Source organism: Exophiala xenobiotica (genome assembly GCF_000835505.1).
Source record: "Exophiala xenobiotica strain CBS 118157 unplaced genomic scaffold supercont1.1, whole genome shotgun sequence".
Lineage (NCBI taxonomy): Eukaryota > Fungi > Ascomycota > Eurotiomycetes > Chaetothyriales > Herpotrichiellaceae > Exophiala > Exophiala xenobiotica.
The window spans coordinates 3,180,139-3,207,953 of record NW_013562494.1 but is presented as its reverse complement, the minus strand read 5'-3'; the positions used below and the strand labels follow the sequence as shown (position 1 = coordinate 3,207,953).

Sequence of the window (27,815 nt, the reverse complement as noted above, 5' to 3'; positions counted from 1 at the left end):
TGCACACTGTCAAATCGGACATCACGATTCTCAACTTGCAAGGTCTTTTCCCAGGGTTGAGCTTCCCGGGTTGGCACACTCCTTCCCTTTCTTGCACTCTCTTGCCGAAGACATGGTCTTGATTGACGCTGCTGGGAGTGCTTCGAAGGGCGCCCAGATGCAAGGTATCTGAGGCGTGGGACTCGAGCTGGAGCTGGGATGGCTATCAAGTCAAGACTCGGGCCAGCAGTCATCTCTTCCTCTTTCTTTCCTCAATCTCACCCCAGGTATTCGTCTTTGAACTTACCGCATCCTCGAGTTTCCTCCTTACCCACTACACTGCCCGTTATATCCCCCTTGCCCAACAAGCAATGACAACCTCCAAAGCAAAGACGTCCACTGCCACCAACAATCAGCTCCCTGTATGTGGTCTACATGCTCGCACACTTCACAAGCCACTAACAGTGCATGCAGGGCCAGAAGCAGGAGGGTCCGGAGTCCTTGAATAACCCAAGCAAGACATCCACCTCACCCATCTTCTGTGCCTACCATGACCCCATTCTCAACCTGCGTCCAACAGTTGGACAGCCTCGTCGCTCTGGCACCATGGACAGGTTCCTGCAGGAAGCCCCTGCCGATCAGTCAGCCATCTTTAACCGTCCCGACAATGGTATGTTGTCCATCTCGAAAGGGTGCACTTGCCTGAAGAACGGGGAGAAAAGAGTTGGTCGTCTCTGATCCTATGCTTGCACTATTGGTAAGTTATGACCTTCACGCCTCCCGAGTACCTTGCTCACTAGGGATTTAGGTCGTCAGGTACCATGACGATCTGTCTCACATCGGTAGGCATGTACACCCAGGGTGGCGTGAAGGACGGCGGTACATCTGAAGACAAGGAGGACAGAATGTCCAAGCATTTGAATCTAGCCTGGTAATAGCACACTGCATTGCCACTCTGAGTTGCTGTTTGATGTTCTGAACGCCCCTGAATGCCAATGATGGTATTAGCCCAAAGATCATAATTCTGTCATGTCGAACCAACATCAATGCAGCCCGTATGCTAGTAATTGAGAACAAAACCTATACACTGCAAGCCTGCACATCTTGAATCCCCCTACGACACACTTGATCACCGCACCGTCGTCGTGACTGTCTCCGTAACAGTCTGTGTCACTGTGACTTGTCCCTGCCCTTGACTCTGCGCCTGTCCTTGCATCACCACCGCACTGGTGGTCACCGGAACCACAACGACTGTGCCATCTCCTTCTCCGTTCCCTACACTTGTCTGCGTCGCCGTCGGCGTTGTGGCTGGACTTGGGGAAGAGTCATTGGGGACCGGTGCTGCTGTGGATATAGTACTAGGCCCTGGCTCTTCGCTTGTGTTACTTGTGTCAGTCGAGCTACTAGTGGGTTCAGCGGTGACCTCTACGGTCGTAAGGCTTGAAAGTGTGGTGGTTGATGTCCCTTCGCTTTGTGAGCCTTCGGTGCCTGTTGAGGAACTGACGCTGTTGGTGGAGGTTGCTGGTTCAGAGATGGCTGTCTGAGCGACGCCAATCGTCCCCAGTCCCGGCGTGATCGTGGTAAATCCGCCTGTTGGGCCCGTGAAGGTGGCTGAGGCGGTGACGAAGACTATCGTCACGGAAGCTAGCGGCGATGACAAGGCCTCGGTTGTGCTTGAAGTGTCGTCGGATTGTTGGTTTTGTTGCGTGGACGGCTGCGCTGTGTCTGTCTCGCCAGCTCCCGCACTCGTGGTGTCCGCAGTAGTTGTGCCGGAGACGGAGGCAGTAGCAGCAGCGGTGACTTCGGCGGTCACTTGGAGCGTGGTCATGATCGTTGTTTGAACCTGGACCGTTGTCGTTGAGGTCGATTCCGGTTGCCCTGCACCCGTTTGTGCTTGGGGCTCGATGGCGGTTCCCGTGCCTATCACAGAAGAGTCTTTGGAGGTGTCGCCAGCCGTGGCAGGAACAGAAGCTTGTGTACGTTCCGTTGAAGTCAGTCCTGTGCCAGAGTTGTCGGTGGTTGTGTCTGCAGCTGCTGTCGTGGTAGACGTCGCGGCGTTGCCATCTTGTGTTGCTGTTTCTGCACTACCGGCGTCAGAAATGGCCGCAACTGTTGTAGTAGTTGCGGTCTCGGTAGCATCTGTCGCTGGTGCTGCCGCTGTTGATGCTGTAGCAGTCTGAGTCAAGAAGCTCAAGTCGCTGGTGTTCCCTGCACCAACACCTACGGCAGGTACTTTCCCATTTTCGGAGCCATTCCCTGTGGACACCGCAGATGGGTCAGTAATCGAGCTCGTCTCAGCCACTGCAGCTGCGCTCCCAGCCTCTGAAATAGCTTCAGCTGTTGTTGTGATTGTAGTCTCGGGGATGTCTGACACCGTTGCCGTCGGTGTCGCACTGGAGACCGCGGTCTGCGCCAAGAAGCTCAAGTCGCTGGTGTTACCTGCTCCGACACCGATCGCGGGAACATTCCCATTCTCAGAGCCATCCCCTGTAGGCGCCGCCGCAAGTTCAGTAGTTGAGCTCGTTTCAGCCGCTGCTACAGAATCGGCTGGTTCTGTAGGTGCATGGCGTCTCTTTGGCGCATTTCGAGGCGTTTGTATGGTATCGACCACGACGTAGCGTTTCTGGGGCTGGTGCGCTCTGCGTATTACATCGTTCTGCCTAGTGAGGTCGGTTAGCGCAGCAGGATCGACAGGATTTGTGGCCATACATTTGGATCGGACCAGCCGAAGTCAGAGTTGACAGGACGAGGAGAATTAAAGAAGACCTAGTAATCTGCATACTGGCAATAGTAACCGTAAGAGAAGGAGACAAATTGCAACTGAGGTCAGCGTGGCGTGGCAATAGAAAGCAGACAATAAGAAAACCTAGAGGAACGGCGATCGAACTCGAACTCCACGGAGATGCATGTAACGACAATAAGGAAATTCGAAGCAGCTTGGCCTAAGCAGTGAGCTGGATGCACTTTAACAAACCTTTTGAAGTGGTGAGAGCGTGCACTGCAGACGGAGCATTGCCCTTGTCGGCGGCTGCATGCTGTTCCAGATCACAAAAAGTAGATTGAAACATGTTCTTTCTCATCTTTGGGACGCGTGCACAAGAAAGCGACGACCACGATCCAAGCTTAGACCCTTTGTCAGAAGCTGAAAAGAACAGTGATAATGGTTGGTGATGGAGATGCGAGACGCAAGTGGTGAGTGTCAGAGACTGTCGCCAAGGCTCGAGGTGCAACGAGGATTGATTGGCTGAGATTCACTGCGACCGAGAGACGCTTCAGTCTCGTGTCTTTGCCGCTCAACCGCCATCATGCGCCCAATGTTTCCATGTCTCGTTTCATCTTATTGTACATTGCTGATATTGTACAGCTGCTAATACAGACTCCGCTTCTCTTTAATTTCCTCAAAGGACTGGATCTGATCACCCACTTCAAAGCCGTCCCAGTTTTCAAAGCCCATGCCGCATTCGGAGCCTTTGCGCATTTCTGTCACATCCTTCTTGATGTTTTTGAACGAGTTGAGCATACCTTGATCTTCGTCAGTATGTAAATAGTCATTCGTGTCAAGAGGGGCTTACCAGTGTAGACCACTTCGCCATCCCTCAGTACCCGGATCTTCTCCGAGCGGCGAATGGTTCCGTTGGTTACTCGACATCCCGCAATCCTTACCTTGGCTTTCTTGACAGTAATCTCAAAGATGTCCCCGACTTCCGCTTCACCAAGGACCTTATGGGAGACGATCGGCGGCAACTCGTCTGATAATTTCTCCGCCACGACATCCGTCACCTTATAGATGATGTTGTGGTCGAGAATCTGCAAATTCGCCGCTTCTGCAAGCCGTCGAATACCATTGTCGATTGGCTGATTGAAGGTGATGGCATATCCAACTTCTCCGGTAGCAGCGAGAAGCTTGATGTCCGACTCCGTCAGCTCACCAGTACCGCTGTGGATGATATTCGCCACAATCTCCTTGTTGCCAATGGCACCAACAGCGGCAACCAGTGCTTCGGTACTTCCAGCAACGTCGGCTTTGATGACAAAATGCACTTGTCGAGGTCCGGAAGACTCTTTCTCGACCCAACCTTCGTTGTCCTTGGGCCGCCGGTATGCTTTCATGTTCATATATCCCTGCTCTTTCTCCCACTCAAGGACTTTGGCTCGTGCTTCAGCCTCCTCAGTACGACTATTATTGATTGCGGACATATCACCAATGGCACGGACGGATTCTTCTTTCTCTTGTCGTATTGCAACGGCATTTTTGGCTTGCTGCTCGTCCGCGGTTTGCAGCACCTCAGAACCAGCCATTGGATCATCTCCACGCCAGCCGTCAATCTGCACCGGCGTGCCAGGAGGGGCTTCTTCGATCAGCTGGCCCGCATCATTCCGTAAAGTTCGAACACGAGCCCAAGTAGTGCCAGCAACAATGAAGTCGCCTGGCCTCAGTGTGCCGCGCCGGACCAAGACAGTCGCGACCCGACCAGATGCGCCAACTTTGGATTCTATGATCCAACCTTCCGCTTGGCCATCGACTTCCGCCCTGAAGTCATGAACGTCCGCCAATGTCAGAATCGCTTCTTCCAAGTCGGCCATGCCTTGGCCTGTCTTTCCACTGACTGGGATAGCTTGGAAGTCGCCACCAAAGTCTTCCACAACAACGTCGTGTGCTGATAGGTCTCGTTTAACTCTTTCAATATCGGCATCATCCTTGTCGATTTTGTTGATCGCCACAATAATCTCGACATTTGCTTCGAGTGCGTGTTTGATGGCTTCCTTCGTCTGTGCTTTGACACTGTCGTCTGCGGCAACCACCAACACCACAATATCTGTCACATTGGCTCCTCTTCGACGCATATCTAGAAATGCGGCGTGGCCAGGGGTATCCAAAAACGTGATGTTGCGTTCTGATCCGGGCATGACAACAGAAAAGGCACCAATGTGCTGTGTGATCCCGCCGTGTTCTGAAGCTACCACGCTTGACTTTCTGAAATAATCAAGAATGGTTGTCTTTCCGTGGTCGACGTGTCCCATGATTGTGACAATCGGCGGACGTGGCGGGAGCACTGATGGGTCTTCTGCTGGCGGTCGAGCTACCAGATCGCGGGACTCATCGACGGTGTCAACGATAGGCTCAAAGCCATAAATTTCTGCAAACATCGCAGAAGTGCCCGAGTCCAGGACATGATCATACCTAGCTCCTTCGAAGCCTTCCTCCTCCAGTCTAACCAGAAACTCTGGCAGCCTCACTTTAAGGCCTTGAGCCAATTTCTCCACTGTGATGAACTCCGGTATTTGAATCTCGGGACGCTGTTGTTCCACGCCTTTCGCGTGTTTCGATTTTCTCTTTCGCCTCTTCCCTTCCAGAATATCCTCGACCATATCTGGATCGAAGGCTGGCGTACTGTTCCTGTAAGCAGGCCGCCTCTTCCCGGATGGAGTGCGGCCTGTCTGCGACGTATAGACTGGTTCTCCTTCTTCGATGTCGTATATCTTGCTTCTTCGATCACGTTCCTTCTCTGCCCTCGTTTTGCGTGGAGACCAGTCTTCCCCCGTCTCGCTCGGCGGCGCGACTTCGGAAACGTCACCAATCTCGTCACTTGGAAGTTCTCGATGGACAGGCCCTCCGGCTATGCTTTTGGGGTCGGGCCTCCGAGCATTTGGATCTATCATGGGTTGCCAAGCTGCTTTAGCCTCCTGTGATGGCCGATCTCTCCTTTGAGGCCCTCCACGAGACTCTCTCGCGTTAAACATACCCGAGAAAGACTCGTTTGGAGAAGATCTGTCGCTAGATCTGGAACGGTTCATTGGAGTGATGGCGGAACCAATCCGGGAATTGGTCGCGAGATCGGGAGTCCTGGTTCGAGCTGGAAATGGAGGGTTGACGGCAGAATCGAGTCTCCAGTCGGTTCTTCGCTGTTGCCCGTTATTTGCCAGAGCTCCACCACGCACATCTTCATTCCTAACAGGTGGTCGACCCTCCATTCCGACAACCGGCCGGCGAGCGAAACCATGGTTTCCGGGTTGCGATGCTTGCCGGTCCAAAGGGGCATCCATTGCCTGAGAACCGGGCGTGAGTCCAGTGAATCTAATCCTTGGTCCCTCCTCTGGCGTTGACCTCTGATTGTCCCTGTCTCGGGCATTGTAGCCGCCTCTATCTCTTATGATTGGTCCGTTTCTGTGGCCGTACCGTATCAGAGACTGCTGCGATCTGACGTTTACAGAGGCTTGTTCAAGAACGGTGTTCGTGTTCGACTGGGGCTGTCGACTTGGGCGCCCGGCGACTGCGTCGTATCTTTTGAGGCTTTCAGGGGCTTGTGGCTTGTGTGCGCTGGCGTCTGCGAGGTTGGCGGACGAGGGAGCTCTTGCTGGAATCAGAGGACGTGGCGTGGAAGGAGGAGGCGATTTGGCTCCTTTGTAGACGAGCTCAGGCTTCTGCGGGCGCGCAGTCATACATATCGTACACTCAGATCTGCGAGGTGCATTGACATGGTTGCAACGGCATTTCCAGCCCAGTAGTTCTCTAACAGGAGCCGGCGAAGGCAAATCGTCTTCATCTTCCTCTATACGTGCCGCCGCCGCTCCGGCAGGACGCTGTGAAGCCGTACTTGATCTATACAGCCGGCGCTGTGGCCGGATGGCGTTGGAAGCACGCAGCTCAAGGCCATGTCCGAAGGCGCAGAAGAGGCAGACGTCCTGTCGCGGCAACAGCTGGAAGAGTTAGCCCACCTGCTCGCAACGATGTTCTGTGACACTCACCCTTCGCGCCACAACTCTTCGCATTGTAACATTGATTGCAATGCTGCTCTAGCCGTCAGAAGGTCAATATCTAAACAACGTGGACAATGATGGAGTGATCTAGACGATGGCGGTTCGGGTTCGTATTTACTCGACACTTTTTTCTGCCGGACGCAGTTCGTAGTGGAGTGTTGGAGGCGGACAATTATGGCCAATCATAAATAGGCGGTGTTGGCCGCGCCGATGAACGAGCACGAGCACGAACAAATTGCGTGCCAGTCAAAATTGAAACCAGGTCCCCTAGTCCACTCAGTTGTCGACCTTAGGGATGTGTTGAACCTTGCACGGAGTTCCCTGAAGTCGAAGTCGCGGCGAGGTCCAACATTGGACAATTTTGACTAGCAATGGCAGACGGCGTTGAGGCTCTCGAGTTAAAGGAGGCTGAAAATGCAAGCTGGGCTAGAACGGTAAAGGATTTGGCTGCTGGGGCGGCTGGAGGTATTGCGCAAGTATTACTAGGTGAGCACAACCATGAAAAGGATAGATTGTCTATCATACTTAGACCGTGGGACAAATGGACTTGTCCGGGAGATACGCGACAGCCGAAGGAAGCTGTATCCTGGAGTCGTGTGAGGTCTATTGGAATCAAGTGCTAACCATGGTCATGCAGGTCAACCATTTGGTAAGTGAGAACGCCATGCTGTAAGGGGCCATCAGTCTCACACTCGCAGACATTGTCAAGGTCCGCCTACAGACCTCATCAAAATATCCCAACGCAATATCATGCGCATCATCGATCCTCAAGAATGAAGGTCCGCTAGCATTCTACAAGGGGACTTTGACACCTCTTATCGGTATCGGAGCGTGCGTCTCTGTACAATTCGGGGCCTTTCACTACGCCCGTCGTGCTTTCGAGGAACGAAACCTCAAAGCTAACCCGGCGGGCTCTGCTGGGCTGTCATATGGCCAGTATTACGCGGCCGGCGCTTTTGCTGGTCTCACCAACTCTGTCTTGTCTGGACCAATCGAGCACGTGAGAATCAGACTTCAGACACAGCCGCACGGAGCCGATCGACTATACAACGGCCCCCTCGATTGCATCAAGAAATTGTCTGCCCATGAAGGCGTCCTTCGGGGTCTGTATCGTGGTCAGGCTGTTACGTATTGGCGTGAAGCTCAGGCATATGGTGTCTGGTTTCTCACTTTCGAGTACCTCATGGCGCAGGATATGAAGCGAAATAACGTCAAGCGATCCGATATCTCGTCGCCGAAAGTTGCATTTTATGGTGGCTTAGCTGGCGAGGCGTTGTGGATTGCAAGCTATCCGTTTGACGTTGTCAAGAGCAAGATGCAAAGTGATGGCTTTGGCAAGGATCAAAAATTCAAGACAATGCGTGATTGTTTCTCTCAGACATGGAGAGCTGAGGGTATTAGAGGGTTCTGGAAAGGTATTGGGCCTACATTGGCTAGAGCCATGCCTGTTAGCGCCGGAACGTTTGCTGTGTAAGTCTTCCAACACAAGGGGTGTTCCTTGCTAACATGGGATTGCAGTGTTGAGATGACCATGCGCGCTCTGGGCTGATAGAAGATGGTTCTGGACTATATTGCTTGTGGAACGGGGTAGTCGCCCTATTTTGATATAGTCGCCCTATTTTGATATAACGAGCTTACGGCAACCCGCTTGCATAGGACTGGGTTCAGTAACGGTAGCGAAGGAAATATATGCTCAGTACTGATGGTGGTGCTAACGACGTTGTTCATAAAGGCATTGCCATTCAATGCCGTTTTCTGTGGCTCTTTGCCCCAGTCGACCAAACTGCCATTCCTCGCCGTTGATCATGAAAAGTATTTACAAACTTGGGTAACCCCTTCGCAACTTTCTACCTATAGGGAGCATCAGCTCTAGCGACGGCTGCCAGTTCTGGCTCCCACTTGTCTCCGTTGGCTAGTAGTTTTTCCTTGTTGTACAACAGCTCTTCACGGTATTCAGTGGCATATTCAGCATTTGGCGTTTCGACGATGGCATCGACCGGGCAGCTTTCCTGGCAAAGACCGCAGTAAATGCACTTTGTCATGTCAATGTCGTAGCGAGTGGTCCGTCTCGACCCATCTTCTCGTTCTTCAGCCTCGATTGTGATGGCCAGAGCCGGGCAGACAGCTTCACAAAGCTTGCAGGCAATACACCTCTCTTCGCCAGAAGGATATCTTCTCAGTGCGTGCTCGCCTCGAAATCGTGGAGAGATTGGGCCTTTTTCGAATGGATAGTAGATTGTGTAGCTGCATCGTGAGAGTTAGCCTGCGTGTATTCATACGATAACAGCTGCTTGTGAGACGTACGGTGCTCTGAAGAATTGTTCCAGCACGACATACATGCCGCGCATCATCTCTGTCAGGAGGAAATAATTGCTGGCCTTGTTGATTGCATTCTCGCCTTCGTAAAATCGCTTCGGACGAGGTAATCTGTATCCAGAGGGAGGAGGGCCTGCCGGCAAGGCATTTCGCGGACTTGAGGTGTGAAATTGAGCTGTGGCGCAGAAGAAAGGTGATCGGTCTACTTGTCGCAGGATACTTGATCCTGATAATGGTCTCGCAACCAGTCGCGATGCTGGACGAAGTGACGACGCCATCGTACGCACAAGTCGCAGGTCGAGTTTGACGATGTGTGGCGAGCGCAAGAAGACAGAAGAGTAAGAGGTTTTGATGATGTCTACCAGGTGCAAGTTGGATTTACCTCTGCTCTGATTCGCCCGACTGGACTGTGGTGATGCATTGGAGACTGCAGACGCAGTGCAGATGAGCCGCCGTATTTCAGTCACGTGGACGTGCGAGCTCGAACGATTCCCAAAGCTGCATCTTCGCCTTTGCACTTTTGGGCCGAGTTACGAGCTTGACATCAGAAAATCAATCACTTTCTTCCACGCAGCCACCTCTTCTTGACCTGCCTCATCAACAGTCTCGTCTTTCTCTCTGGCCGTCAAGATGTTCCGCGCAGGTGCCGCAAGAGCGCTCTACGCCGTCACAAGGACTCAGGTTCCTCGACAACTACCTGCCTTCCGATCTCAGATCTCGTCCTCCCTCCTGCAGTCCTCCCGAGTCACTCCTTCCTTCGTCCTCTCGAGCATACGATGCTATTCCGCACCGTCGGGTCTCTCAAAAGACGAAGTTCAGGGACGGATAATGGACCTGTTGAAGAACTTCGACAAGGTGCGCCCGGAGATATATCTAGGTGGATGATTCATTGCTAATGTTGCGTAGGTCACAGATGCATCAAAGGTGGCCAGGATTCCATAAATGACTTTGAGGATTCTTCTAATGCCTGTGGCTAGATTTCCGGAACATCACACTTCCAAAACGATCTTGGATTGGACAGCTTGGATACCGTCGAGGTGGTGATGGCAATCGAGGAAGAGTTCAGCATTGAAATTCCGGACAAGGAGGCCGATGCTATTCACAGTGGTATGTCAGTCCGAGGCACAGATGATTGACTATGTCTAACAAAATGAAGTCGACCAAGCTGTCACATACATTTGCGCCCAGCCCGATGCTCATTGATGGCCTTGCAGTGGATAGGTGTAGACGTGGTCAGGAACAAAATCAGTGGTTGTACATTTCCCTCGACCCTGGGAACTGGACGTCAGTTGTACTATCAGCAAACAAATATTAGATCTCTGGGATCTCCACGACGCGATGCTTCTTGATCACATTGATCTCGACCTTGTCTCTGCAGAATTTGCGATGTGATTTTGTTTTATGCATATCTAACCATGCTACCTGGATCGATATCATACGACTCCCGATTTCCTCAGCTCATCGATCTCAGGAGCTAGGTACCCGAGGCCCCCCAACACTTCCTCAGTGTGCTGTCCCAATAACGGCGGTTTTAATCTGACATTCATTGGAACGCCCTCGAATTTCATTGCCGGTCCGATCAATTTCAGCATTCCATCTTTGGCTGCTTCAAATTGCTCGACGTCGATGACCATGTTCCGGGCTTCCGCCTGTGGATGTTCGAGTGCATCAACCACATCATTGATCGAGCCGTATGGCAGACCGCTGCCCGCGAATACAGTCAGCCATTCATTCTGGGTCTTTTCGGCAAACTTTTTCTGCAAGATAGAGTTGATCTCCTCCCGGTGCTCGACACGCCCGTCATTCGTGCTGAACCTTTTGTCATCGCCCAGTCCTTCAATGCCCATCCGCTGGCAGAACCCATTCCATTGCCTGTTATTGTTGGCCGCAACGAATAGCATCCCATCCTTTGTCTTGAATGCCCCATACGGCACCAGATTTGGATGGCCCAGTCCAAATCTCTTTCCCCTCCTCCTCTTTGCCGGCCCTTTGTCGCGATCGAGGTTCAGCGCGGCAAGTCCAACATTGATCAACAAACTCAGACTGCTCTCAAACAGACTGCCCTCGATCTTACATCCTAACCCTGTGTTATGCCTTTGATTCAGAGCCGCCAAGATCGCGCCGTGGGTGTATAACCCTGTACACAGGTCGGCCATCGCAACACCCGGCTTCGTGGGTCCGCCTTTCTCATCACCCGTGATATGCAACAACCCGGCCTCCCCGAGAGCGATTGCATCGTATCCCGCCCGATCTCGACTTGGGCCACTCGCTCCGTACCCGCTACAACTCGCATAGATGATACCTTTGTTCTCCTTTCTCAGGTCCTCGTAACTCAAGCCCAACTGCTCCATTTTGCCCGGGATGAAGTTGTTCACGACCACATCACTCCGTCGGGCGAGAGCTTTGACAATCTCCACGCCCTTTGGTTCCTTCAGATTGATGGTCACAGAGCGCTTGTTCCTGTTGACTGCCGCGAAATATAGGGACATATACTTGTGCTCGGGACGCCACTTCTGGGCTTCGCCGGACGTGCGCCATTGTCGAGTCTCGTCGCCGATGCCGGGTTGTTCGACTTTGATCACTTCGGCGCCATAGTCGGCGAGGATCTGTGTGCAGAAGGGTCCCGCAAGGACGCGGGATAGGTCCAGGACTTTGAGACCGGTGAGTGGGAGGTCTTTGGTTTGACCAAGTTCGGCGGTGGTCGACTGAAACCTCCTGCCCTGTCGAGAGATACTTCCTGGTCTTGTGCTTTGAGTGTGAGACCAGACAGCTCGTCTGAGCCGAACGACTGGTCTGGTCATTACTGCGGACTCATGGGTATGTCGCACGTTGACGATGGCTGATATGGACAAGCACGTCCGGCCGGTAGATAAAACAGCTTCACCCGGACTGTCGTGTTTGGATATCTTTTCTCTATGCCTTACCGGCTTTCTCACTCAAAGCAAGTTCCTGTCCTTGTAGGCTTGTGTGCATCTCCTGTATCGGAGAACTATGGGTTCTCTGATTGGAGTACACGGCATGAAGCCGAGTAACCGACGAGGCTGTGTGCGGGGAGTAGGCTATTTCTGATCCTAGCAATCGTTGCTTGAACGTGATGGTTCAGTCCAAGCTTTTTTGAGCCAGCAAGAACCGAGCCGAGGGTATATGGAGGTTGCGCGCTGAACGGTTCTTGCTCCTCGTTCGCCACTTTTCTCTCGTCAAAGGCTCCTGGATGGTCTACCAGCAGGAGCACGGCAGGCCCAACGGGCCGCATGTTTTCTAGGAGCAACACCGGGGCATGTCAATCGAGATGGCAATCGAGATGGCCTCGAAACGCGTTGTCAGTGGCTTCCTGGGCTTGGGACGGAGGAGAGCTACGACACAGTCTATCGCAACCCCATGGAAGCCTCGGATCTCGTTATCATTTTCCACCACGCGGTGCGTCTATGCTCGTGGGACAGAATACCTTCAACTCCACGATCCCGACCTCACCGACTCCCAACGCACCGTTCGCGAAGCCATCAGCAGAGTGTGCGCCAAATTCGACGATATATACTGGTTAAATGCGGACAAGGAGCACCGCTTCCCGGTCGAATTCCACCAGGCGGTCGCCAAAGATGGCTGGCTGGGCATCTGTATGCCGTCCGAGTACGGCGGGAGCGATCTGGGCATCGCCGAGGCAGCCGTCATGGTCCAAACGATCGCCGAGAGTGGTGCTGCCTATGCAGGTGCGTCGGCCGTGCATATGAACATCTTCGGCCTCGAGCCCGTACGTAAGTTCGGCACGGAGGAGCAGAAGAAACGCATGCTCGCGCCGTTGATCGCAGGAAAAGAAAGGGCATGCTTTGGTGTGACCGAGCCTAATACAGGACTAGATACGCTGAGGTTACAGTCGAGAGCTGTACGAGACGGGGATCATTATGTGCTCAGCGGCCAGAAGATGTGGATATCAACAGCCCAAGTCGCCGAGAAAATCTTGATTCTCGTGCGAACGACGCCGCTCGAGGAGGTCAAGAAGCCGAGTCAGGGGCTGAGTCTGTTCTACACGGACTTGGATAGGAGTCAGGTCGAAGTCACGGAGATCTCGAAGATGGGAAGAGCAGCAGTGGACTCGAACACATTGTTCTTCGATGGGTGGAAGGTGCCAAAGGGAGATCTTATTGGCGAGGAGAACAACGGGTTCAAGATGATTATGCACGGTATGAACGCGGAAAGGATACTTATCGCTGCGGAGGCGTTGGGGATAGGGTTCGCTGCACTACGCCGGGCGGCGCTATATGCAGGAGAAAGAAAGGTATTTGGACGGCCGATTGGGCAGAACCAGGCGATTCAGCATCCCCTGGCGGATAGTTGGATGCAACTCGAGGCTGCAAGGTTGATGATCTACCAAGCGGCCAGGATGTATGATGCTGGGTACGAGAGCGGGGAATATGCAAATGCCGCAAAGTACCTGGCCGCCGAGGCTGCTTTTCAGGCGTGTGAGAGGGCCGTGATGACGCACGGTGGGATGGGATATGCCAAAGAGTATCATGTGGAGAGGTATTTGAGGGAGATCTTCATACCTCGCATTGCGCCCGTCAGTCGAGAGATGATCAAGAATTACATTGGTGAGAGGGTGCTGGGGTTGCCGAGGTCCTATTGAGGCGATATCCTCAGACGAAGGAGGTTTAAGCCAGACAAAATGTGCATAGCATAGAACACATGCGGCTATGGCGGACAGGCGCTGAAGGTCTTAAGCCACTGATCATACGGAGCTGTGGGAGTCGACTTACATTGGCGATGATACTGCGTGGCTGCGCATTCATGGCTCAGCAAGTGATAGAAGATCTGAAGATCAGGCAGAGTCCGAGGTGCACGTACTCGCGGGATCTTTGGCATACTGTACGAGTCCAAGGACGGATTGGCGTTGCCGCCCGAGGCTCTGCAGACTTTCGTGGAGAAACAGGGAAAGAATGCGAGGGCATTCGCCGTTCGATACTCGTACTCGCAGTCGATACGAGTACAGTATTCCGTACGGAGTAGTGGATGGGTAGAAGGGGCAAAGTTGACGTCGATGACCGGGGATCATCTGCAAAGCCTCATGTGGTGTGCTGCGCCTCACTACGCCATACTGCGCCACTCCAATCGTCGTCCACCGTTCTCTGCCCAAATCCTCGTCTCTTCCAACTTCACCCAATCATGCTCTCATTCCGCAGTCGGTGAATTGGCTCGCTTCGACAGAACAGGAATCCTTCTAGACGTTCCTCAGCTTGCATGTATGCTCGGGCATCTCCTCTCCGCAAGGCTTTGCAGACGTTTCCTGAATGGCTGGTGTAGGCGAAGCCTCGGGTTTGACGCGGCCCTCGCCGTCGTGCATCATCTGGGGGCGTGATGTTTACGAGGCAGAAGGTAGGCACTTAGGTTCACAGGTGTGACAGGTATATAAGATCTTTCGCCCATGCACTCCAGAGACTATTTCCATTCGCCATCATCCCACATCAAAGCAAAAACACAATCTTATCCAAAACAAACCCGAAGCACCCTTTTCGAACTCAACCAATCCAAACTTTCTCTAACACAAACCACACCACACTTCACCTCACCTCAACCATGTCCGGCTACGACTCCTACTACTCCCAAGGTTACCAGAACCAGAACCAATACTCAAGCTACAACCAACCCGCCACAAGCTCCTACCCAAGCGACGGCTTCTCAGGATCTCAATCCTACCAGACCCAACAACCATACTACCAGGACAACCGTGCTCCCTACGCTCAAGACCAATACGGCTCCAGCAACTCCTACTACAACTCCAACTCTCAACCTGCTCCCGGCCAAGAAGCCGACAGGGGCATGATGGGTGCCGTGGCCGGCGGTGCAGCCGGCGCCTTCGGTGGCCACAAAGCCGGACATGGCTTCTTGGGGTCAATAGGCGGTGCCATCATCGGTTCTCTCGCCGAAGACTACGCCAAGAAGAATAAGAAGAACAAACATCATCACAAGGCCGGCGGCAGCAACAGCAACAGCATGATGGGCGGCGGTCTCGGCTCCACGGCCTCCAGCTTCTTCAACCGCAAGAACTAGGGGTTGAGTCTAAATGAGGGTTGTCAAGTTGTGTTCCCCCTTTTTTTTCCGAGCAGGCGTTGGGTACGAAGCGATGAAAAATCCATTTCCCCCTCTCCAATCCGATCTAGTTCCCCTGTCTCCAGCGGGGCCTACGTCGACAAGGTCTTCTGCTTGACAGAGTGCAGGGAAGGAAGCGAGAGAGCGTCATGTGGAGATTTGAAAATCGTCCGCTATCATTGCTGTGATTTTGTCTCATGATGCGCTGGTCGTGGTTGAGACACATCGGCTGTTTGCTTGTCTCTGGCGCTTGGTAGTGGTCAAAGGGTACACTGTGTTCGCAATGGGGAGTTTTGATATCATGGCATTGGGATGGATAGGCCCATGGGCGCATTGATGTGGAGTTTTGGGACGATATTTTGCCTGAGACTTTCGGCGCTATTGAGACTCATGGCCCCTTTTGGACCTTGTTGAATTTATGTATATACACTCATCACAGCTGCATCGCAGCCTCAACCCCAAATCAAGAGATCTGGTACCAGAGAAGTCTTATTCCTGATTTCATGGCACTTCAAGTAATCAGCTGGAAACTATCCATGCTTGATGTATCATTTAACACTGTTGGAAGAGTCTTCCAGTAGAACGGAGCAAGGGAATAGCAGGGCGATGGGTGAAGGGCGCAATCATTTCTTTTACTCGAAGACTTCAAAGAATCTCCAGAAACCAACTTCGCTCATGCTTGAACACGTCTATCGCAACAGGGACTCGATTTGTACCAGATCTCTCAAACTCCAACGTGTGACTACTCAAGAAGGTGGCTGATACGGATGAATAAGCATTTCCGAGAAACTGTGAGATTCATTAGCCTCGTCCTTCTAGTAATTTGGCGGAGATATTTACCTCTTCAAGCTTTCCACACCCCGCACTTCATCAGTGAGTAGAGGCATCTTAACAACATTGAATTCGTCGTATAGCTCTTCAATTTGGTCCAGGTACTTCTTCTGCATTTTCCGCCTCGCATTGCATTGTTTGCATTCATTGGACTTCTCGGGGAAGAGCAGTTGATTGACAACAATGCAATGAGTGTCAATCTGGTAGCTTGACAGTTCCTGGATCATTCGCTCGGTCTCATACAGGGACAAGAATTCGGCGATACAGACACAGACAAAAGTGGTCATGTCGGGATTCTTGAATTGAGTGTTGACTTCAGAGATGGTCTCTCGGAGGGTTTCGAGCTTCTGGGTAAGTTCTTCCATGGAGGCACCACCGGGAAGACCTCCTCTGGCGCCCAGTACTGACTGTAGCATGGGTCCGAATTGCGTGGACAGCTGAGAAATCTTTGCTAGAGCCTTTTCTAGAACCGTGGGAAATTGGAGGAAACGAAGCGTGTGGCCCGTCGGCGCGGTGTCGAAGATGATGACTTCGTAGGAGAGAGACTTTACTTGTTTGAGGACTTCCGCGAATGACATGGCCTCGTCAACACCAGGAATCTACACCAAGTCAGTAGAAGCTCCGAGTGCTTCGGCTCTGGGGACGTACGCTGAATGCCAAATCTTGCATCATGTTTCCCATTCCACCTAGACCGGACATAGCATCTTGACCTTCGTCTCCAGCGCCTGCGATCAAATCATTGATGCTTCCATTGGGGTCGATTTCCATGGCGCTTAGGTTATCGAAACCTTCGACGAGTCTCGCATCTTTTCCGAACTTCTGGCTGAACGCGTCGCTCAAGTTATGTGCCGGGTCCGTAGAGATCAGCAGCACAGATTTCCTCGCCTTCGCCATTTGTATTGCCAGAGAACAAGATGTCGTGGTCTTGCCAACGCCACCTTTTCCGCCCACAAAAATCCATCTTAACGACTTCTGATCAATGAGGTTCTGGAGGGTAGGGTCGAGGACGTCGTCGTCCGCGCCAACGACAGCGGTGGACATTCTTGCAAAGGAGGAAAGTGTTTTTGTCTTTCGATAGCAGTTTAGTTGAGACTCGGTGAGGAGTAAAAAGTACTTTCTTCTCGCTCAGTGTGTATCAGTCTGTCGCAAGGTGCCGATTCTTCGTTCTGGAATATTCCAAGGACAGCTCTTTCGTGATTCAAGGTATAATGCAAGGTGTTCAAGTCTGTAGTAAGCGAGAGACTCCAAGGATCATCTATGCTCTATGAACAAGGACTAAAAATGCAGGTGCCTAGAGATGAAACGCCGTCATGGTTGAGGCAATCGCAGTCGTGGCACTCGAGGGCGGAGGGCACCTTCACCTTGGTTGGCACGGAAAAGAACAAGTCGACGTCATTCGGATAAACTGCGCTTAAACTTCTCGAGTCCAACGACAAGGCTGAGAGGCGAGGCTGAGCTTCAGGAGCATCAAGATCGAGTACTTTTACACAGTACGCCTAACTTATTAATCCCAGTTGTAGCAGTACAAGACTCTGTATATTACAATCTCGACTCGACACTCGCTGGCAGTATGTCCTTGACCAGCGCTCTTCCCACCGTCAGTCCTGTGAAAACACACCCTCCTAGGAATGTCCCCTCCAGCGAACTGTACCCATGCACTCCGCCTCCACCAAACCCGCAACATTCACCAGCAGCATATAGACCCATGAACGGCCGTCCATCAGGCATCATGACATTCCCGTCGAGGTTCGTCTCCAGCCCACCGAGACTCTTCCTCGTCAGCAGATTCATCCTCACTGCCACCAACGGACCGGCACTCGGATCCAAAAGCCTGTGCGGTTTTGCAATCCTCCTCCCATCCGGCCCATAACTCCTCGCATTCCTGATCAACATAATCTGCGCATCTTTCCCAAAGTCGTGTGCGACCTGCATATCTCTCGCCTCAATCTCCTTCCTCACATCTTTCTCTTCCAGCTTCGGCCCACCCCTCTCCTTCGCCAGCCTATTCATCCCCTCGACCAATTTTCCCAGATCCTTCTCCACGACAAAGTCCTCCCCATGCTTCAAGAAAGCCTGCACCTCCCTCGTCCCATAACTGCTGAAGTATCTTTCCAATAACCTAACCAAACTCTTCTCTGTGAGGTCGTAGTTCTGCTCACTCCCACTCAGCGCAAACTCCCTGCTCACAATCCTCCGGTTACAGACGAACCAGGAGTAATCGAATCCGGTTGCCACAATATGTTTCAACGTCGCCAGCGTATCGCACCCCGGGTAAAGGAACGGCGGGAACCTCTTCCCGCTCGCGTCCAACCACATTGAACTCGGGCCGGGTATCACTCGAATCCCATGTCGCGGCCAGATGGAGTTCCAATTCTGCAAGCCCTCCGTGTAGTGCCACATGCGATCCATATTGACCACATTCGCACCACTGGCCTTCGCAACCCCGATCATCTCTCCATCCACATGCGCAGGTACCCCGATGACAAAGCTGCGCGGCACCTCCGGCCCCAATCTATCGACCGGCCAATTCTCTTTCACCTTGTCAACATTCCCACCGATCCCGCCCGTAGCTATCACCACCGCGCGCCCTCTGACCTCAAACTCCCCGACCACACTCCTACTCGTCTCTTTCCCTCTCACCCACTTCTTCCCATTGACACCTTCAAGCACCTTCCCCCTGACCCCGACCGCCCGGCCCTCCTCATCAAGCACAAGCCCATCAACTTTCCGCCGGAACAAAAACTTGACCAACCCCTTCTTCTCCGCTTGCCGTACCGGACCACTGAATGCCCTTACGACTTGCGGCCCCGTGCCCCAGGTCAAATGAAACCTGGGCACACTGTTCCCAAGTCCGGTTGCCTCACCCGCACCCCTTTCCGCCCACCCAACCATAAGAAACTTGACGCCCAAATCCTTGAGATATCGTTCCATGTCGTCCGTCGCAAAGTCCACAAACGCCTTGGCCCATTGTCTCGGCCAATAGTCCTCCTTCTCGCGGTCAAATTTCGCCGTGCCCATCCAATCCGCCATCGCCAGTTCGCGGAAATCTTTGATTCCCTTGGCCCGCTGGTTCGCCGAGTTGACGCAGAAGATCCCGCCCAGACTCCAGAACGCCTGGCCGCCTAGACTACCCTCGGGTTCTTGGTCGACGATGGTCACGGGGATTTTCTTGCGCGTGAGCTCGTAGGCAGCGACCAGCCCGGCGAGGCCGGCGCCGACAATGATCACCGAGTCCTGAGCATCCGTCATCTTGGGCCCATCAGCTGATCGTCCTTTGGCCTTTTGCGAATCCAATATTGAAGCGGAGTAAACCTGAAGGAATGAGTAGGCCAATTAGTAAGGTGGCAAGTACGGCATATTACGAGTGCAATGCAGGTGACTTGATCCACATGTGATGTTCCGATCTCGACAGAGCGTTATGCAGAGGGCTCTAAGCCTCACTACCCTCGGCTCCAGCTAAGCCAGTGCACAAGGCTTGGGAAGCATCACCACCAGAATTGACTACAGCAAACTAAGTTATACCTTACGAAAGTCAACTAATCATCTGGCTTACTGAAAGCGATCCGTTCGAATGAAGCTGATGCAGATCACACCCATCAGCTTCCTTTATAGCATTATGGTTATCTCTTCATTGCTATTCAATTCGTGCTACATGACATCGTCGCTCATTCAGGACCACTCGTAAGAGACCCGGTCTTCAGCAGTCTTACCGACTCGCCTTGACAGCTGGAGAACATTTCATGAACACTGGAATGGTACGGAGTAACAGCAATCCGAACGTACGACTCTTCCTGCCACAAACCGACTCTTCGTCTCGTCGCTGAATTTCGGAATGTCGTACGCCCGTCTTCGTCTATGGCTACCTTGCGTGATATGTGATTATCCGCCGCAGGAGTCGCAAGCCGCTAACAGATGCGAAAGGCAGCCTCTCATGATGCTGTTTGAAGATCCAAAAGGTGTCCGCACCGCCAAGTGGACCACTTGCCTCGTCGTGAGAACTTTGTCTCATGGCAGCTTCCAGGAAGGGGTATGCAACTGTTCAGGCTTTGGTTGCTGAGCTATTCATATCCTTCTCGATTGACGTATTAGCCTCAGAAATAGCCGTATCACGAGCTTCTCGAGTCTTCCTTTCTAGCTCACGCTTCTCCCTCGCACGTCTTGCCTGATGTCGCCGCACGTTCACAGGTTGATACACTTCATTGAAATTCATCACAACACCCAAAAAGCGCAGGTCGACATCAGGTTGGTGGGCCAAGTCGTATAGCAACATGCTCAGACGTGACCTGAACTCAGCCGACAGGTTCAACTGCCTGGATCGCAAGGAGTTCAGATGTGTCTCGTCATCGCCTAAGCCGAGGTTGCCTATGGGTGGCACAACCGGAGAGTCACTGTCCTCGGGAACAAGCTGTGGTCTCCTGCCTGATTTAGGTGGCGCAGCGGAAGTCGGCGTGCTCGCTCGAGAATCGCCCACGAGATCCTTTTCAGTGATGCCCCATCGGCCTTGCGCCGTTCGCTGTTCGATCTTTGCAGTGAACTGTTGTCGCCTGGTGTACTCCGCAACACTGTAGGAATATAGAGAATCGATGACCTCGCGATAATTGAGCATGCACTTCAAGATATGGTGAACTTGCACAACTAGACTATCTTCCTGCTGACCAGTCACGGGGTGTCTCTGTTGACCAATGAGCCCTTTCTTCGTGATGTTGTTGAGGTAATTGGTATGAGCCTCGATCAGATCGTCCAAAGTTGCGTCCGGCTTGTGGATAGCTTCGTCAAGTTGTTTCCAGCTAGCTTCGATAACTTCAAACAGAAGATAGTACAATAACTGGTTGATAAAATGCACCATCTCAGCAACAACACATCTAGACCGTTTCCAGTCGCGACCCAACTTGTCGCTTACTGCCGCAAGTACTCCCCTACCTCCGGTCATAGAGCGCTTGCATGTCGAGTTGAGGGAGAATTCAACCCTCTTTATTCTCCATAGCAGATTAAATATCTTCAGATATTGCGTATTGGCCCATTGAGTGATGACAACGTCACATGGCGGACTGATCTTATATTCCAGTGTGAAGCAATCCCAACCAATCTCACCGCTGGACAGCTCCAGCATACGGGCATCCAGTCGTCGCAAGACCTCTGGATCGTCGTATTGAGCATTCGAGTGCCGGATTGCATGCTCCAATTGCGAGGTGAGATTGTGCCTATACATGGAATTCACTGGACGATCAAGATGTTGTGCCAGCGATTCGATGAGCAGGTCAATGAAATCGCCTTGAGCCAACAGCATGTACTTTTTAATTGAGGTGAGGTGGGTGAATAGCCCGAATTTGGTGGACATGAGGTGGGTCAAACGTGACATAGTAGTCTTGTAAGCCACATCGATGGACGTCGACAAGTTGGCAGTATTTGCGTAATCCAGGGACTTCGAATTCGATTTGGAATATTGAATGACCCAATCCGAGTCACCACAATTGTGCCGAATGAAGTTTAGAGACTTGCCGATCAGGAACACCTTCTTGGAAAATTCTGCTGAGATGATGGTCGGTACCATCGCAGCATCAAGCTTGTACTTCTCTTCCCAAACAGATGTGGCCACATGTCGGTGATCCACAGCGGGCAGAGAGTTAGGATCAGGTTCTGTGATGAAAAACTCGTGGTAGGGGTCGATAAGTTCTCCGTCATATATCCAATGTCTCAACATTTCGTAGAAAGGCCGGGCGACATGAGCAAGGAGTCTTTCCGCGAATGACGCCACAAACGGATCGCCGTGTGAGGACGACAAGTTGTGAATAAGAGACAGTAGTTGGCCGCCTCGCTTTTGCTGAGAGTCTTCCACAATGAGTTTCATCAGCCGCAGGCCCATCGTAGCATCTCTAGTCCAGATCATGCATCGTTTTAGCGTCACGCCAGTGACTCGAACAACTTTTGAATCTTGAGCTTGGTTCAAAGTCGCGAGAGCCTGCCTAATCTCGGTTTCCAACGAGGCGACCAGACTCAAATATGAGCGCAATTCGTCATTGATGGCAGAACGAAGGCTTTGATCCACAAGACCACCGTCTTGACCACCAGCATATTCCGCGAGACCGCGATACAGTAGGCATGGTTCTGCCAGCGCGTGCAGCAAAGATATGATTGGAACTGGGAGGGTCGTGGGTAATTTGAGCGAAGTGGTACCCGTGAATTCAACATGTGCGGAAGACACCCCTTGGAGGTTGAAGGGAAGGTCTCGTAGCAACTCCAGCTCCGTGGGCGAGATGATGCGCTCCTTCTCGGGCTGTGGTGGCTCTTCATCATGTTTTTCTACTACTTCTTGCTCTTCGGTAGGAGCCTCCTCTTGACGCTTAGACTCAGTCCTTGCCTTTGATGGTAACGTCCGACCTCTCCGGAAGAGCTGTTCCTCTGGCGCATCTTCGAATTCTTGCTCGTCCGCTTGATATGGCTTTTCTGCAGATAGTGTATGTCTTCGAGGTATGTTGGCGAAGTGATCCGAGTCTGCTAAAGGATCGCGTGGGCGCCCATCGAGGGTGGAGTCGTCGCACAACTTGTAGAGAAGGTACAAGATGGCCCATTTCTGGTTCAGAACGGGTATGGCTAGCAGTCTAGAGTATAGGTTGCTAAACCTAGCCGCCTTCTCGGGCGACGCATTTTCTCGTAGCAACTTCCTCTTTATTAAGTCCTGCGCCTGATTGGTGTCTGTAGGTAGTTTGCTTTCGGCGTGGAGGACAATGTCTTTGGCATTCTGGATGGCGCGGTCTATGCGGAACTCGGTCTCTGTATCGTCCTGGTCGAGACTTGGGGAAGGGACGAGGCTCTCGAACAATGAGGTCAAGGTGCCTTCAATGCGAGTCAATCGTGGGTCAGCCATCGGCGCGGCTGAAGGTCCGAGGGATTTGGCGGCATGACAAGGGATCAATCACCGACGTGGGAGAGAACCTGACAAGGCCCGGCCGGATCTCATTAATCGTTGCAGATAGTCTGATGTTGTGATGAGTGTTGTTTATCATACAGCGGCGTACCTGGATTTCGCGACTTGACGCGTGCGTGACTGCGATTGGATTTTGGAGATAGTGGAGGGCTAGGCTCGAGCTAGGGACACTCTCTCCGCAGAGCGCTTAAAGCCGGCCCCTAAACAGGTTTAGTGCAGCTAAAGAACACACCGCCCACCGCCCACCGCCCAACACCTAACCCGCTAGCCTTACTAGCCGTGATGAGTCCGAAGACCATCGTTCACTTCCCGCCTACGATATCGCAAACATGGCACAAGAAGTCCCTTCAGTTGCGGCAGATGCAGCATCTAGATCAGACTAAAGCTTCTCATAGCCATCGGATCATCAACTTCCGCTTCGTATCGAGCTTCTGTTGCCGGCCCTGCCTTGTCCGGATACATTGGGACGGCCCTAGTACGTTTCATTCGGGCGTCACTTACGTTGTGAAACGAAGCAAAAGACTCGTTTCGTCCACTGCTTCAGTGGTTTACGGTTACTTGGCTTTCGGCAAGTTGGATCTCCGCGACTCTAAGCGAGAACTCCTGATCATCAGATGGGTGTCAGAGATGAAATCGGGCAAGTCAAGCCTAGAATTAACGTCGGTAAGGGCATCTTGTTCCAGATCCCATACCGAATCCTTCTACTGTGACATACGATCCAACGCCGTGGATGCCACCCTTGGCTTGTCAAGGGGATCTACGCTTCTTGGTAGGTGACAGAACCGTAACCCGAGATAGCAGCAGGTGCTCGATCCTCCCGCGCTCCAGTTACACGAGGTCTCCTCGTATTTTTCTCAGCTGACATCGGGGCTCATACTGTTGTATTTACAGGCTCTTTATCTTTGGACAGGCCTGTGCAACAGTTGTTTCTTCTTCATATTTCTGTCGTTTCCCCTCCTGATCGAGCTGTCTGTGAGCCCGGATTCAATATAGGTTCAACTCAGAGCACCTTGTGGACCGCCTTGTAGAGCGTTCATAGCTTTCGACTTGATATAAGGCTTCCGTCACTGGCGCACAACCACAATAGCCATGCTTGGCTACTTTAACCCACTTCTCCTCGTGGGTGGTATCATCATCACTGTTGCCATCTACTACCACCAGCGCTCGAAACCAGCCCTTCCAGATCTGCCTTGGCTCAATACTCGCGATGGAGAGCTATTCACCAGATTACGTGCCCGGTTCAGGTCCACGATAAACTACAAAGATGCCATCTATCAAGCCTATGAGCAAGTATGACTCTACAACACGCCTCAGTAAAGATAACCCGCTAAAGACTACAGTATTCCAAGAACGACCAATCGTGCATTCTTCCCGACATCAATGGCGCCGAGATTATTCTGCCGATCTCAGCAATGTCATGGTTCATCAGTCAAGCCGACACCGTCCTTAGTGTCGACGAGATGCACCGAGATACCCTCCAATTTGACCATACCTTCGTCCATCCCTTCATCGTCGAAAACCCTCTTCACCATGAAACAGTCAGGACGGACTTGACGCGGCAGTTGGGTGCTCTCACCGTCCCGATTATGGACGAGCTCTCCGCCTCCTTTGATGAATACTGGGGCACTGACACGGAGAATTGGAGAGAACTTTGTGTCTTCGATACGGCTATGCAGATTGTTGCCAGAACCAGCAATCGCGCCTTGATCGGTCTACCGTGGTGTCGGCATCAGACTCTTCTCGACCATGGCAAAGGTTTCGCCATTGCCATGGCCGTCAGTGCGGCGCTTCTCAAACAAATGCCTGCCTTTCTTCGTCCCATTCTAAGCCCTCTGGTGACGCTGCCTAACAAGAGACACACCAGAGGCTTTGCGCGCATTCTGCGACCGGAGATTGAGCGACGTCAAAGACTGCTTGATGAGACCACCGACAACGAGAAGAGCATCGGTGAGAAGGAGCCCAATGACTTCTTGCAGTGGTCTATCCGTCGCGCAAGAGAGTCTGGAATCACAGTTGAGAATAATCCTGACATTATTGCTGAAAGGACCCTGGCAGTAAACTTCGCTGCTATCCATACTTCGACAATGAGCATCACGAACGCCGTATTCGATTTGGTCGGCTCAGATCCGTCCTTGGGGTACCTGGAGATACTGCGCGACGAAGCAGCGTCTGTGCTTGCCAGCGAGAATGGGATCTGGACAAAACAAGGTATCGCCAGGATGCTCAAGATTGACTCTGCTCTACGGGAATCTTCGCGCATGGGCTCCTTTCTCGGTGCGTTGGCGCGTGTCGTTGTGAGCCCGAGCGGTACGACAGCTCCAAATGGGACATTCTGCCCATACGGAAGCATGATCTCGGTACCCACGACACCCGTTCAGAACGACCCAACGCTCTATTCCAGCCCTGGGACTTACCAACCTTTCCGGTTCTCCTCGCAACGGGAAGCCCATCACCTGGAGGGAGACGACAGCCAGAATGAAGGCAAAATGACCGACAACGAAGAGTACATCAGGAAAGCGAACCTAAGTTTCGTTAGCACGTCGGCTTCGTACCACCCCTTCGGGCACGGACGACACGCCTGCCCCGGACGTTTCTTCGCCGCAAACGAGCTCAAAATGCTCCTGGCGTATATGGTACTCAATTATGAGTTTGAGATGCAGCCCTCGAGACCCAGTAACGTGTGGATGGGCAGGACGCACCTACCTCCCATGAAAGCAACTATAAAAGTTCGGCGAAGGCCGCATAAGGCCTGAGGCAGGCACTCAGGGTTTCGGCGATGGCTCGAAAGAACGTGATTTGGTTGATGATTAATGTTGCGATGCAGATGTTGTCGGTCTCAGAATCCAGGTGAGATCTCTGAGCTATTCACCGGCGGTGCTGCTTTGGGGCTTTGGGACTTTGATAAGATAATAGCTTGAATGCTCTCCGGCCGAGTAATGTTTAGCTGAATGAGATTCTTGAGGCTCGTGTACTACTTCCAGATCGTCGTTTACATGTTTTACAGAAACGGCGCTCAGAAAGCATCGGCGATCTGGACTATGGACTCTGTCTCTGCAGATATTCGAGCCGTCTTGATCTGGTGGATGTGGAATATGGTTGTCATTCTTGCTCGAACCAGAACAGTTGTGCTCGTTGAAGCCTTTTGCAGGCTGCAATATTTTGCGGACGACGAAATCCGCATTGCACCTCGCAGAGGCTGACTTGGCGAGTCGTTGAACAAACACGTCCGCCACATGTACTGGGATTAGGGTGGCACGGGTGGTCAATATGGCTTGACTAGCGCCAGCAAGGATCGAGCGAGACACGTGGCCTCTTGGGGGGTCAAAGTCATTCGCTCGCCAGCTTGCTGGCGAACACGGCAAATGCTCCTTCAAAATCACTGGGTGATCAGCCAAGGGGGCCATGTCTTTACCAAGATCAGCTAACGCTTACTCCAGTCTTGGGCACTGGCAGGCAGACAGGACTCTTCTCGGTCTCTCTCGGTTTGACAACAATTTGCCTAGGAAAGGTGACAGGGATGAAGCCCTTGGCAATGCACTGGAAATTGACTTCGGCGGCTTGAATCATGCTTAACAACCTTAGTTGTTTAAGCATTAGCGCAGGGTCACCCTAGATAACTCAGCTGTCAGAGGGCCCTGGGGTCGACTAATGAACACGAATGTCTTTCACCATGCATGACAGTGTCGCAATAATCAGACAACTTGACAGGCCAAACGAGATTCTAAAACACTGAAGTTGGGCGCAGAAAGATTGGATTTACGCTGAGGAAGACCCTGGAGTCGACCAAGACAATGCCAAAAGGCCGAGACACAAAGGTTACGCAACACCTAGACCGCCAAGCCGAGTTAGATGGGAAGCTAACCACGACTAGGTAACTAAGAGCACCACCTAGAGCACCACGAGCACCAAGGAATGCCAAGGCAGTTGGCGTTGGTGCCTCCACTGGCGGCAACTTGGAAGTGTCTGACTCTGATGAGGTCCCGTGGAACACACGGCTAAGGCTGCTTCAATTTCATATGACAAGTAAGCGTGTCACACAACAAAGGCAGAGCAACAGGTTTTTTGACTGGGATTTCTGTACCACGGTGTCTGAAATTGCTAAGAAGGGGTGGTACAAGTACCTACATACATAGTAGAGAGGTACGTACCTTATCCGCCAAACCGGAACTGCTGCCGAGAATCTACTCGATTTTTTTGAGTATGCCAAGCCTTGGGAGGGTGTTAAATTAAGGCTAAGAACGAAGACCAAGGCCATTCCTCCATGAGCTAGCTTTTTCATTGATAACACCAATGATGGGTTCCTTGCTAGCATTTCTTGTCTCTTCTTGGGTCAAGACTTGCTCACCCGCTGGACCGCAAAATCATTGGGTCTCCGTGAGATGCCGAGCACGCAGTCCAAGAAGACCAAGAAGCTTTCCAAGAACGCCAAGGATTCCAAGATCTGAGAAACCCCTAGGAAGCTTGTTCAATTTCCCTGTGTGTACGGACTGGACCGCCATAAGAGACGTCCAGGTGATACGCGTCTCTTGTGGCCATTTCTAAGAAGATAGAATGACGCGGTGTCTAGCACTTTCGGCCTCGGGGAGATTCTTCTCAGAGACACCTAGGTACTGTTCGACTACGAGTAAGATCGCTGGAGACGTCCCGTTGTGGTGTTCGAAACACCCACCCGTTGCATTCTCTATTGGTGATCATCGGGAAGACGTAGCACCTGGCACAAATGGCACGAATGAATTTGGACGAGTGGGCGCCCAGGCCCAAGCCGAGAACGCACGGGCTTTTAAGCGGGCGCGGCGGCTTTGATTTAAGCATAAGCCCAAGCTTGGTGTGGGAACCATGCTGCTTGACGGGCTCCACCACATCAACTCGTTCCAAGTGCCCTGTCGATTGCGGCGGCCCTTGATTCCCTCACTAAACCTGCGCC

The 27,815-nt window shown here is 52.3% G+C and overlaps 13 protein-coding genes across 13 annotated transcripts; 6 read left to right on the top strand and 7 right to left on the bottom strand.

Moving 5' to 3' along the window:
• Nucleotides 1-350: 350 nt before the first annotated feature.
• On the top strand, nt 351-914 carry PV05_01251 (uncharacterized protein; the record flags this gene model as incomplete). The annotated part of the gene is made up of 3 exons (XM_013466219.1): nt 351-401; nt 454-649; nt 826-914. The coding sequence occupies 3 exons, from the start codon at nt 351-353 to the stop codon at nt 912-914; spliced, it is 336 nt and encodes a 111-aa protein (XP_013321673.1).
• Nucleotides 915-938: 24 nt separating this feature from the next.
• PV05_01250 (uncharacterized protein) lies at nt 939-2,790 on the bottom strand. The gene is made up of 2 exons (XM_013466218.1): nt 2,689-2,790; nt 939-2,639 (listed from the first exon to the last, which is right to left on the bottom strand). Exons 1-2 carry the CDS (start codon nt 2,757-2,759, stop codon nt 1,109-1,111), a joined length of 1,602 nt encoding a protein of 533 aa, XP_013321672.1. The 5' UTR covers nt 2,760-2,790; the 3' UTR covers nt 939-1,108.
• Nucleotides 2,791-3,142: 352 nt separating this feature from the next.
• Nucleotides 3,143-6,843, bottom strand: PV05_01249 (translation initiation factor IF-2). Its single transcript, XM_013466217.1, has 3 exons — nt 6,727-6,843; nt 3,552-6,678; nt 3,143-3,501 (listed from the first exon to the last, which is right to left on the bottom strand). Exons 1-3 carry the CDS (start codon nt 6,748-6,750, stop codon nt 3,347-3,349), a joined length of 3,306 nt encoding a protein of 1,101 aa, XP_013321671.1. The 5' UTR covers nt 6,751-6,843; the 3' UTR covers nt 3,143-3,346.
• Nucleotides 6,844-6,991: 148 nt separating this feature from the next.
• On the top strand, nt 6,992-8,464 carry PV05_01248 (uncharacterized protein). Its single transcript, XM_013466216.1, has 4 exons — nt 6,992-7,224; nt 7,376-7,387; nt 7,437-8,208; nt 8,257-8,464. Exons 1-4 carry the CDS (start codon nt 7,110-7,112, stop codon nt 8,285-8,287), a joined length of 930 nt encoding a protein of 309 aa, XP_013321670.1. The 5' UTR covers nt 6,992-7,109; the 3' UTR covers nt 8,288-8,464.
• On the bottom strand, nt 8,402-9,397 carry PV05_01247 (NADH-ubiquinone oxidoreductase 23 kDa subunit, mitochondrial). The gene is made up of 2 exons (XM_013466215.1): nt 9,043-9,397; nt 8,402-8,982 (listed from the first exon to the last, which is right to left on the bottom strand). The coding sequence occupies exons 1-2, from the start codon at nt 9,330-9,332 to the stop codon at nt 8,586-8,588; spliced, it is 687 nt and encodes a 228-aa protein (XP_013321669.1). The 5' UTR covers nt 9,333-9,397; the 3' UTR covers nt 8,402-8,585.
• A 182-nt stretch (nt 9,398-9,579) lies between these two features.
• PV05_01246 (acyl carrier protein) lies at nt 9,580-10,454 on the top strand. Its single transcript, XM_013466214.1, has 4 exons — nt 9,580-9,909; nt 9,961-9,978; nt 10,032-10,161; nt 10,211-10,454. The coding sequence occupies exons 1-4, from the start codon at nt 9,685-9,687 to the stop codon at nt 10,255-10,257; spliced, it is 420 nt and encodes a 139-aa protein (XP_013321668.1). The 5' UTR covers nt 9,580-9,684; the 3' UTR covers nt 10,258-10,454.
• Nucleotides 10,455-10,487: 33 nt separating this feature from the next.
• PV05_01245 (uncharacterized protein) lies at nt 10,488-11,855 on the bottom strand (the record flags this gene model as incomplete). The annotated part of the gene is made up of 1 exon (XM_013466213.1): nt 10,488-11,855. One exon carries the CDS (start codon nt 11,853-11,855, stop codon nt 10,488-10,490), a length of 1,368 nt encoding a protein of 455 aa, XP_013321667.1.
• A 338-nt stretch (nt 11,856-12,193) lies between these two features.
• On the top strand, nt 12,194-13,675 carry PV05_01244 (uncharacterized protein; the record flags this gene model as incomplete). The annotated part of the gene is made up of 1 exon (XM_013466212.1): nt 12,194-13,675. The coding sequence occupies exon 1, from the start codon at nt 12,332-12,334 to the stop codon at nt 13,673-13,675; it is 1,344 nt and encodes a 447-aa protein (XP_013321666.1). The 5' UTR covers nt 12,194-12,331.
• A 734-nt stretch (nt 13,676-14,409) lies between these two features.
• Nucleotides 14,410-15,612, top strand: PV05_01243 (uncharacterized protein). The gene has a single exon (XM_013466211.1). The coding sequence runs from the start codon at nt 14,623-14,625 to the stop codon at nt 15,094-15,096; it is 474 nt and encodes a 157-aa protein (XP_013321665.1). The 5' UTR covers nt 14,410-14,622; the 3' UTR covers nt 15,097-15,612.
• Nucleotides 15,481-17,310, bottom strand: PV05_01242 (ATPase get3). The gene is made up of 3 exons (XM_013466210.1): nt 16,615-17,310; nt 15,976-16,565; nt 15,481-15,924 (listed from the first exon to the last, which is right to left on the bottom strand). The coding sequence occupies exons 1-3, from the start codon at nt 17,005-17,007 to the stop codon at nt 15,882-15,884; spliced, it is 1,026 nt and encodes a 341-aa protein (XP_013321664.1). The 5' UTR covers nt 17,008-17,310; the 3' UTR covers nt 15,481-15,881.
• Nucleotides 17,311-17,479: 169 nt separating this feature from the next.
• PV05_01241 (uncharacterized protein) lies at nt 17,480-19,295 on the bottom strand. Its single transcript, XM_013466209.1, has one exon. It carries the CDS (start codon nt 19,213-19,215, stop codon nt 17,506-17,508), a length of 1,710 nt encoding a protein of 569 aa, XP_013321663.1. The 5' UTR covers nt 19,216-19,295; the 3' UTR covers nt 17,480-17,505.
• A 236-nt stretch (nt 19,296-19,531) lies between these two features.
• On the bottom strand, nt 19,532-22,977 carry PV05_01240 (uncharacterized protein). Its single transcript, XM_013466208.1, has one exon. It carries the CDS (start codon nt 22,829-22,831, stop codon nt 20,006-20,008), a length of 2,826 nt encoding a protein of 941 aa, XP_013321662.1. The 5' UTR covers nt 22,832-22,977; the 3' UTR covers nt 19,532-20,005.
• Nucleotides 22,978-23,970: 993 nt separating this feature from the next.
• On the top strand, nt 23,971-25,644 carry PV05_01239 (uncharacterized protein; the record flags this gene model as incomplete). Its single annotated transcript, XM_013466207.1, has 2 exons — nt 23,971-24,181; nt 24,232-25,644. Exons 1-2 carry the CDS (start codon nt 23,981-23,983, stop codon nt 25,642-25,644), a joined length of 1,614 nt encoding a protein of 537 aa, XP_013321661.1. The 5' UTR covers nt 23,971-23,980.
• Nucleotides 25,645-27,815: the final 2,171 nt, after the last annotated feature.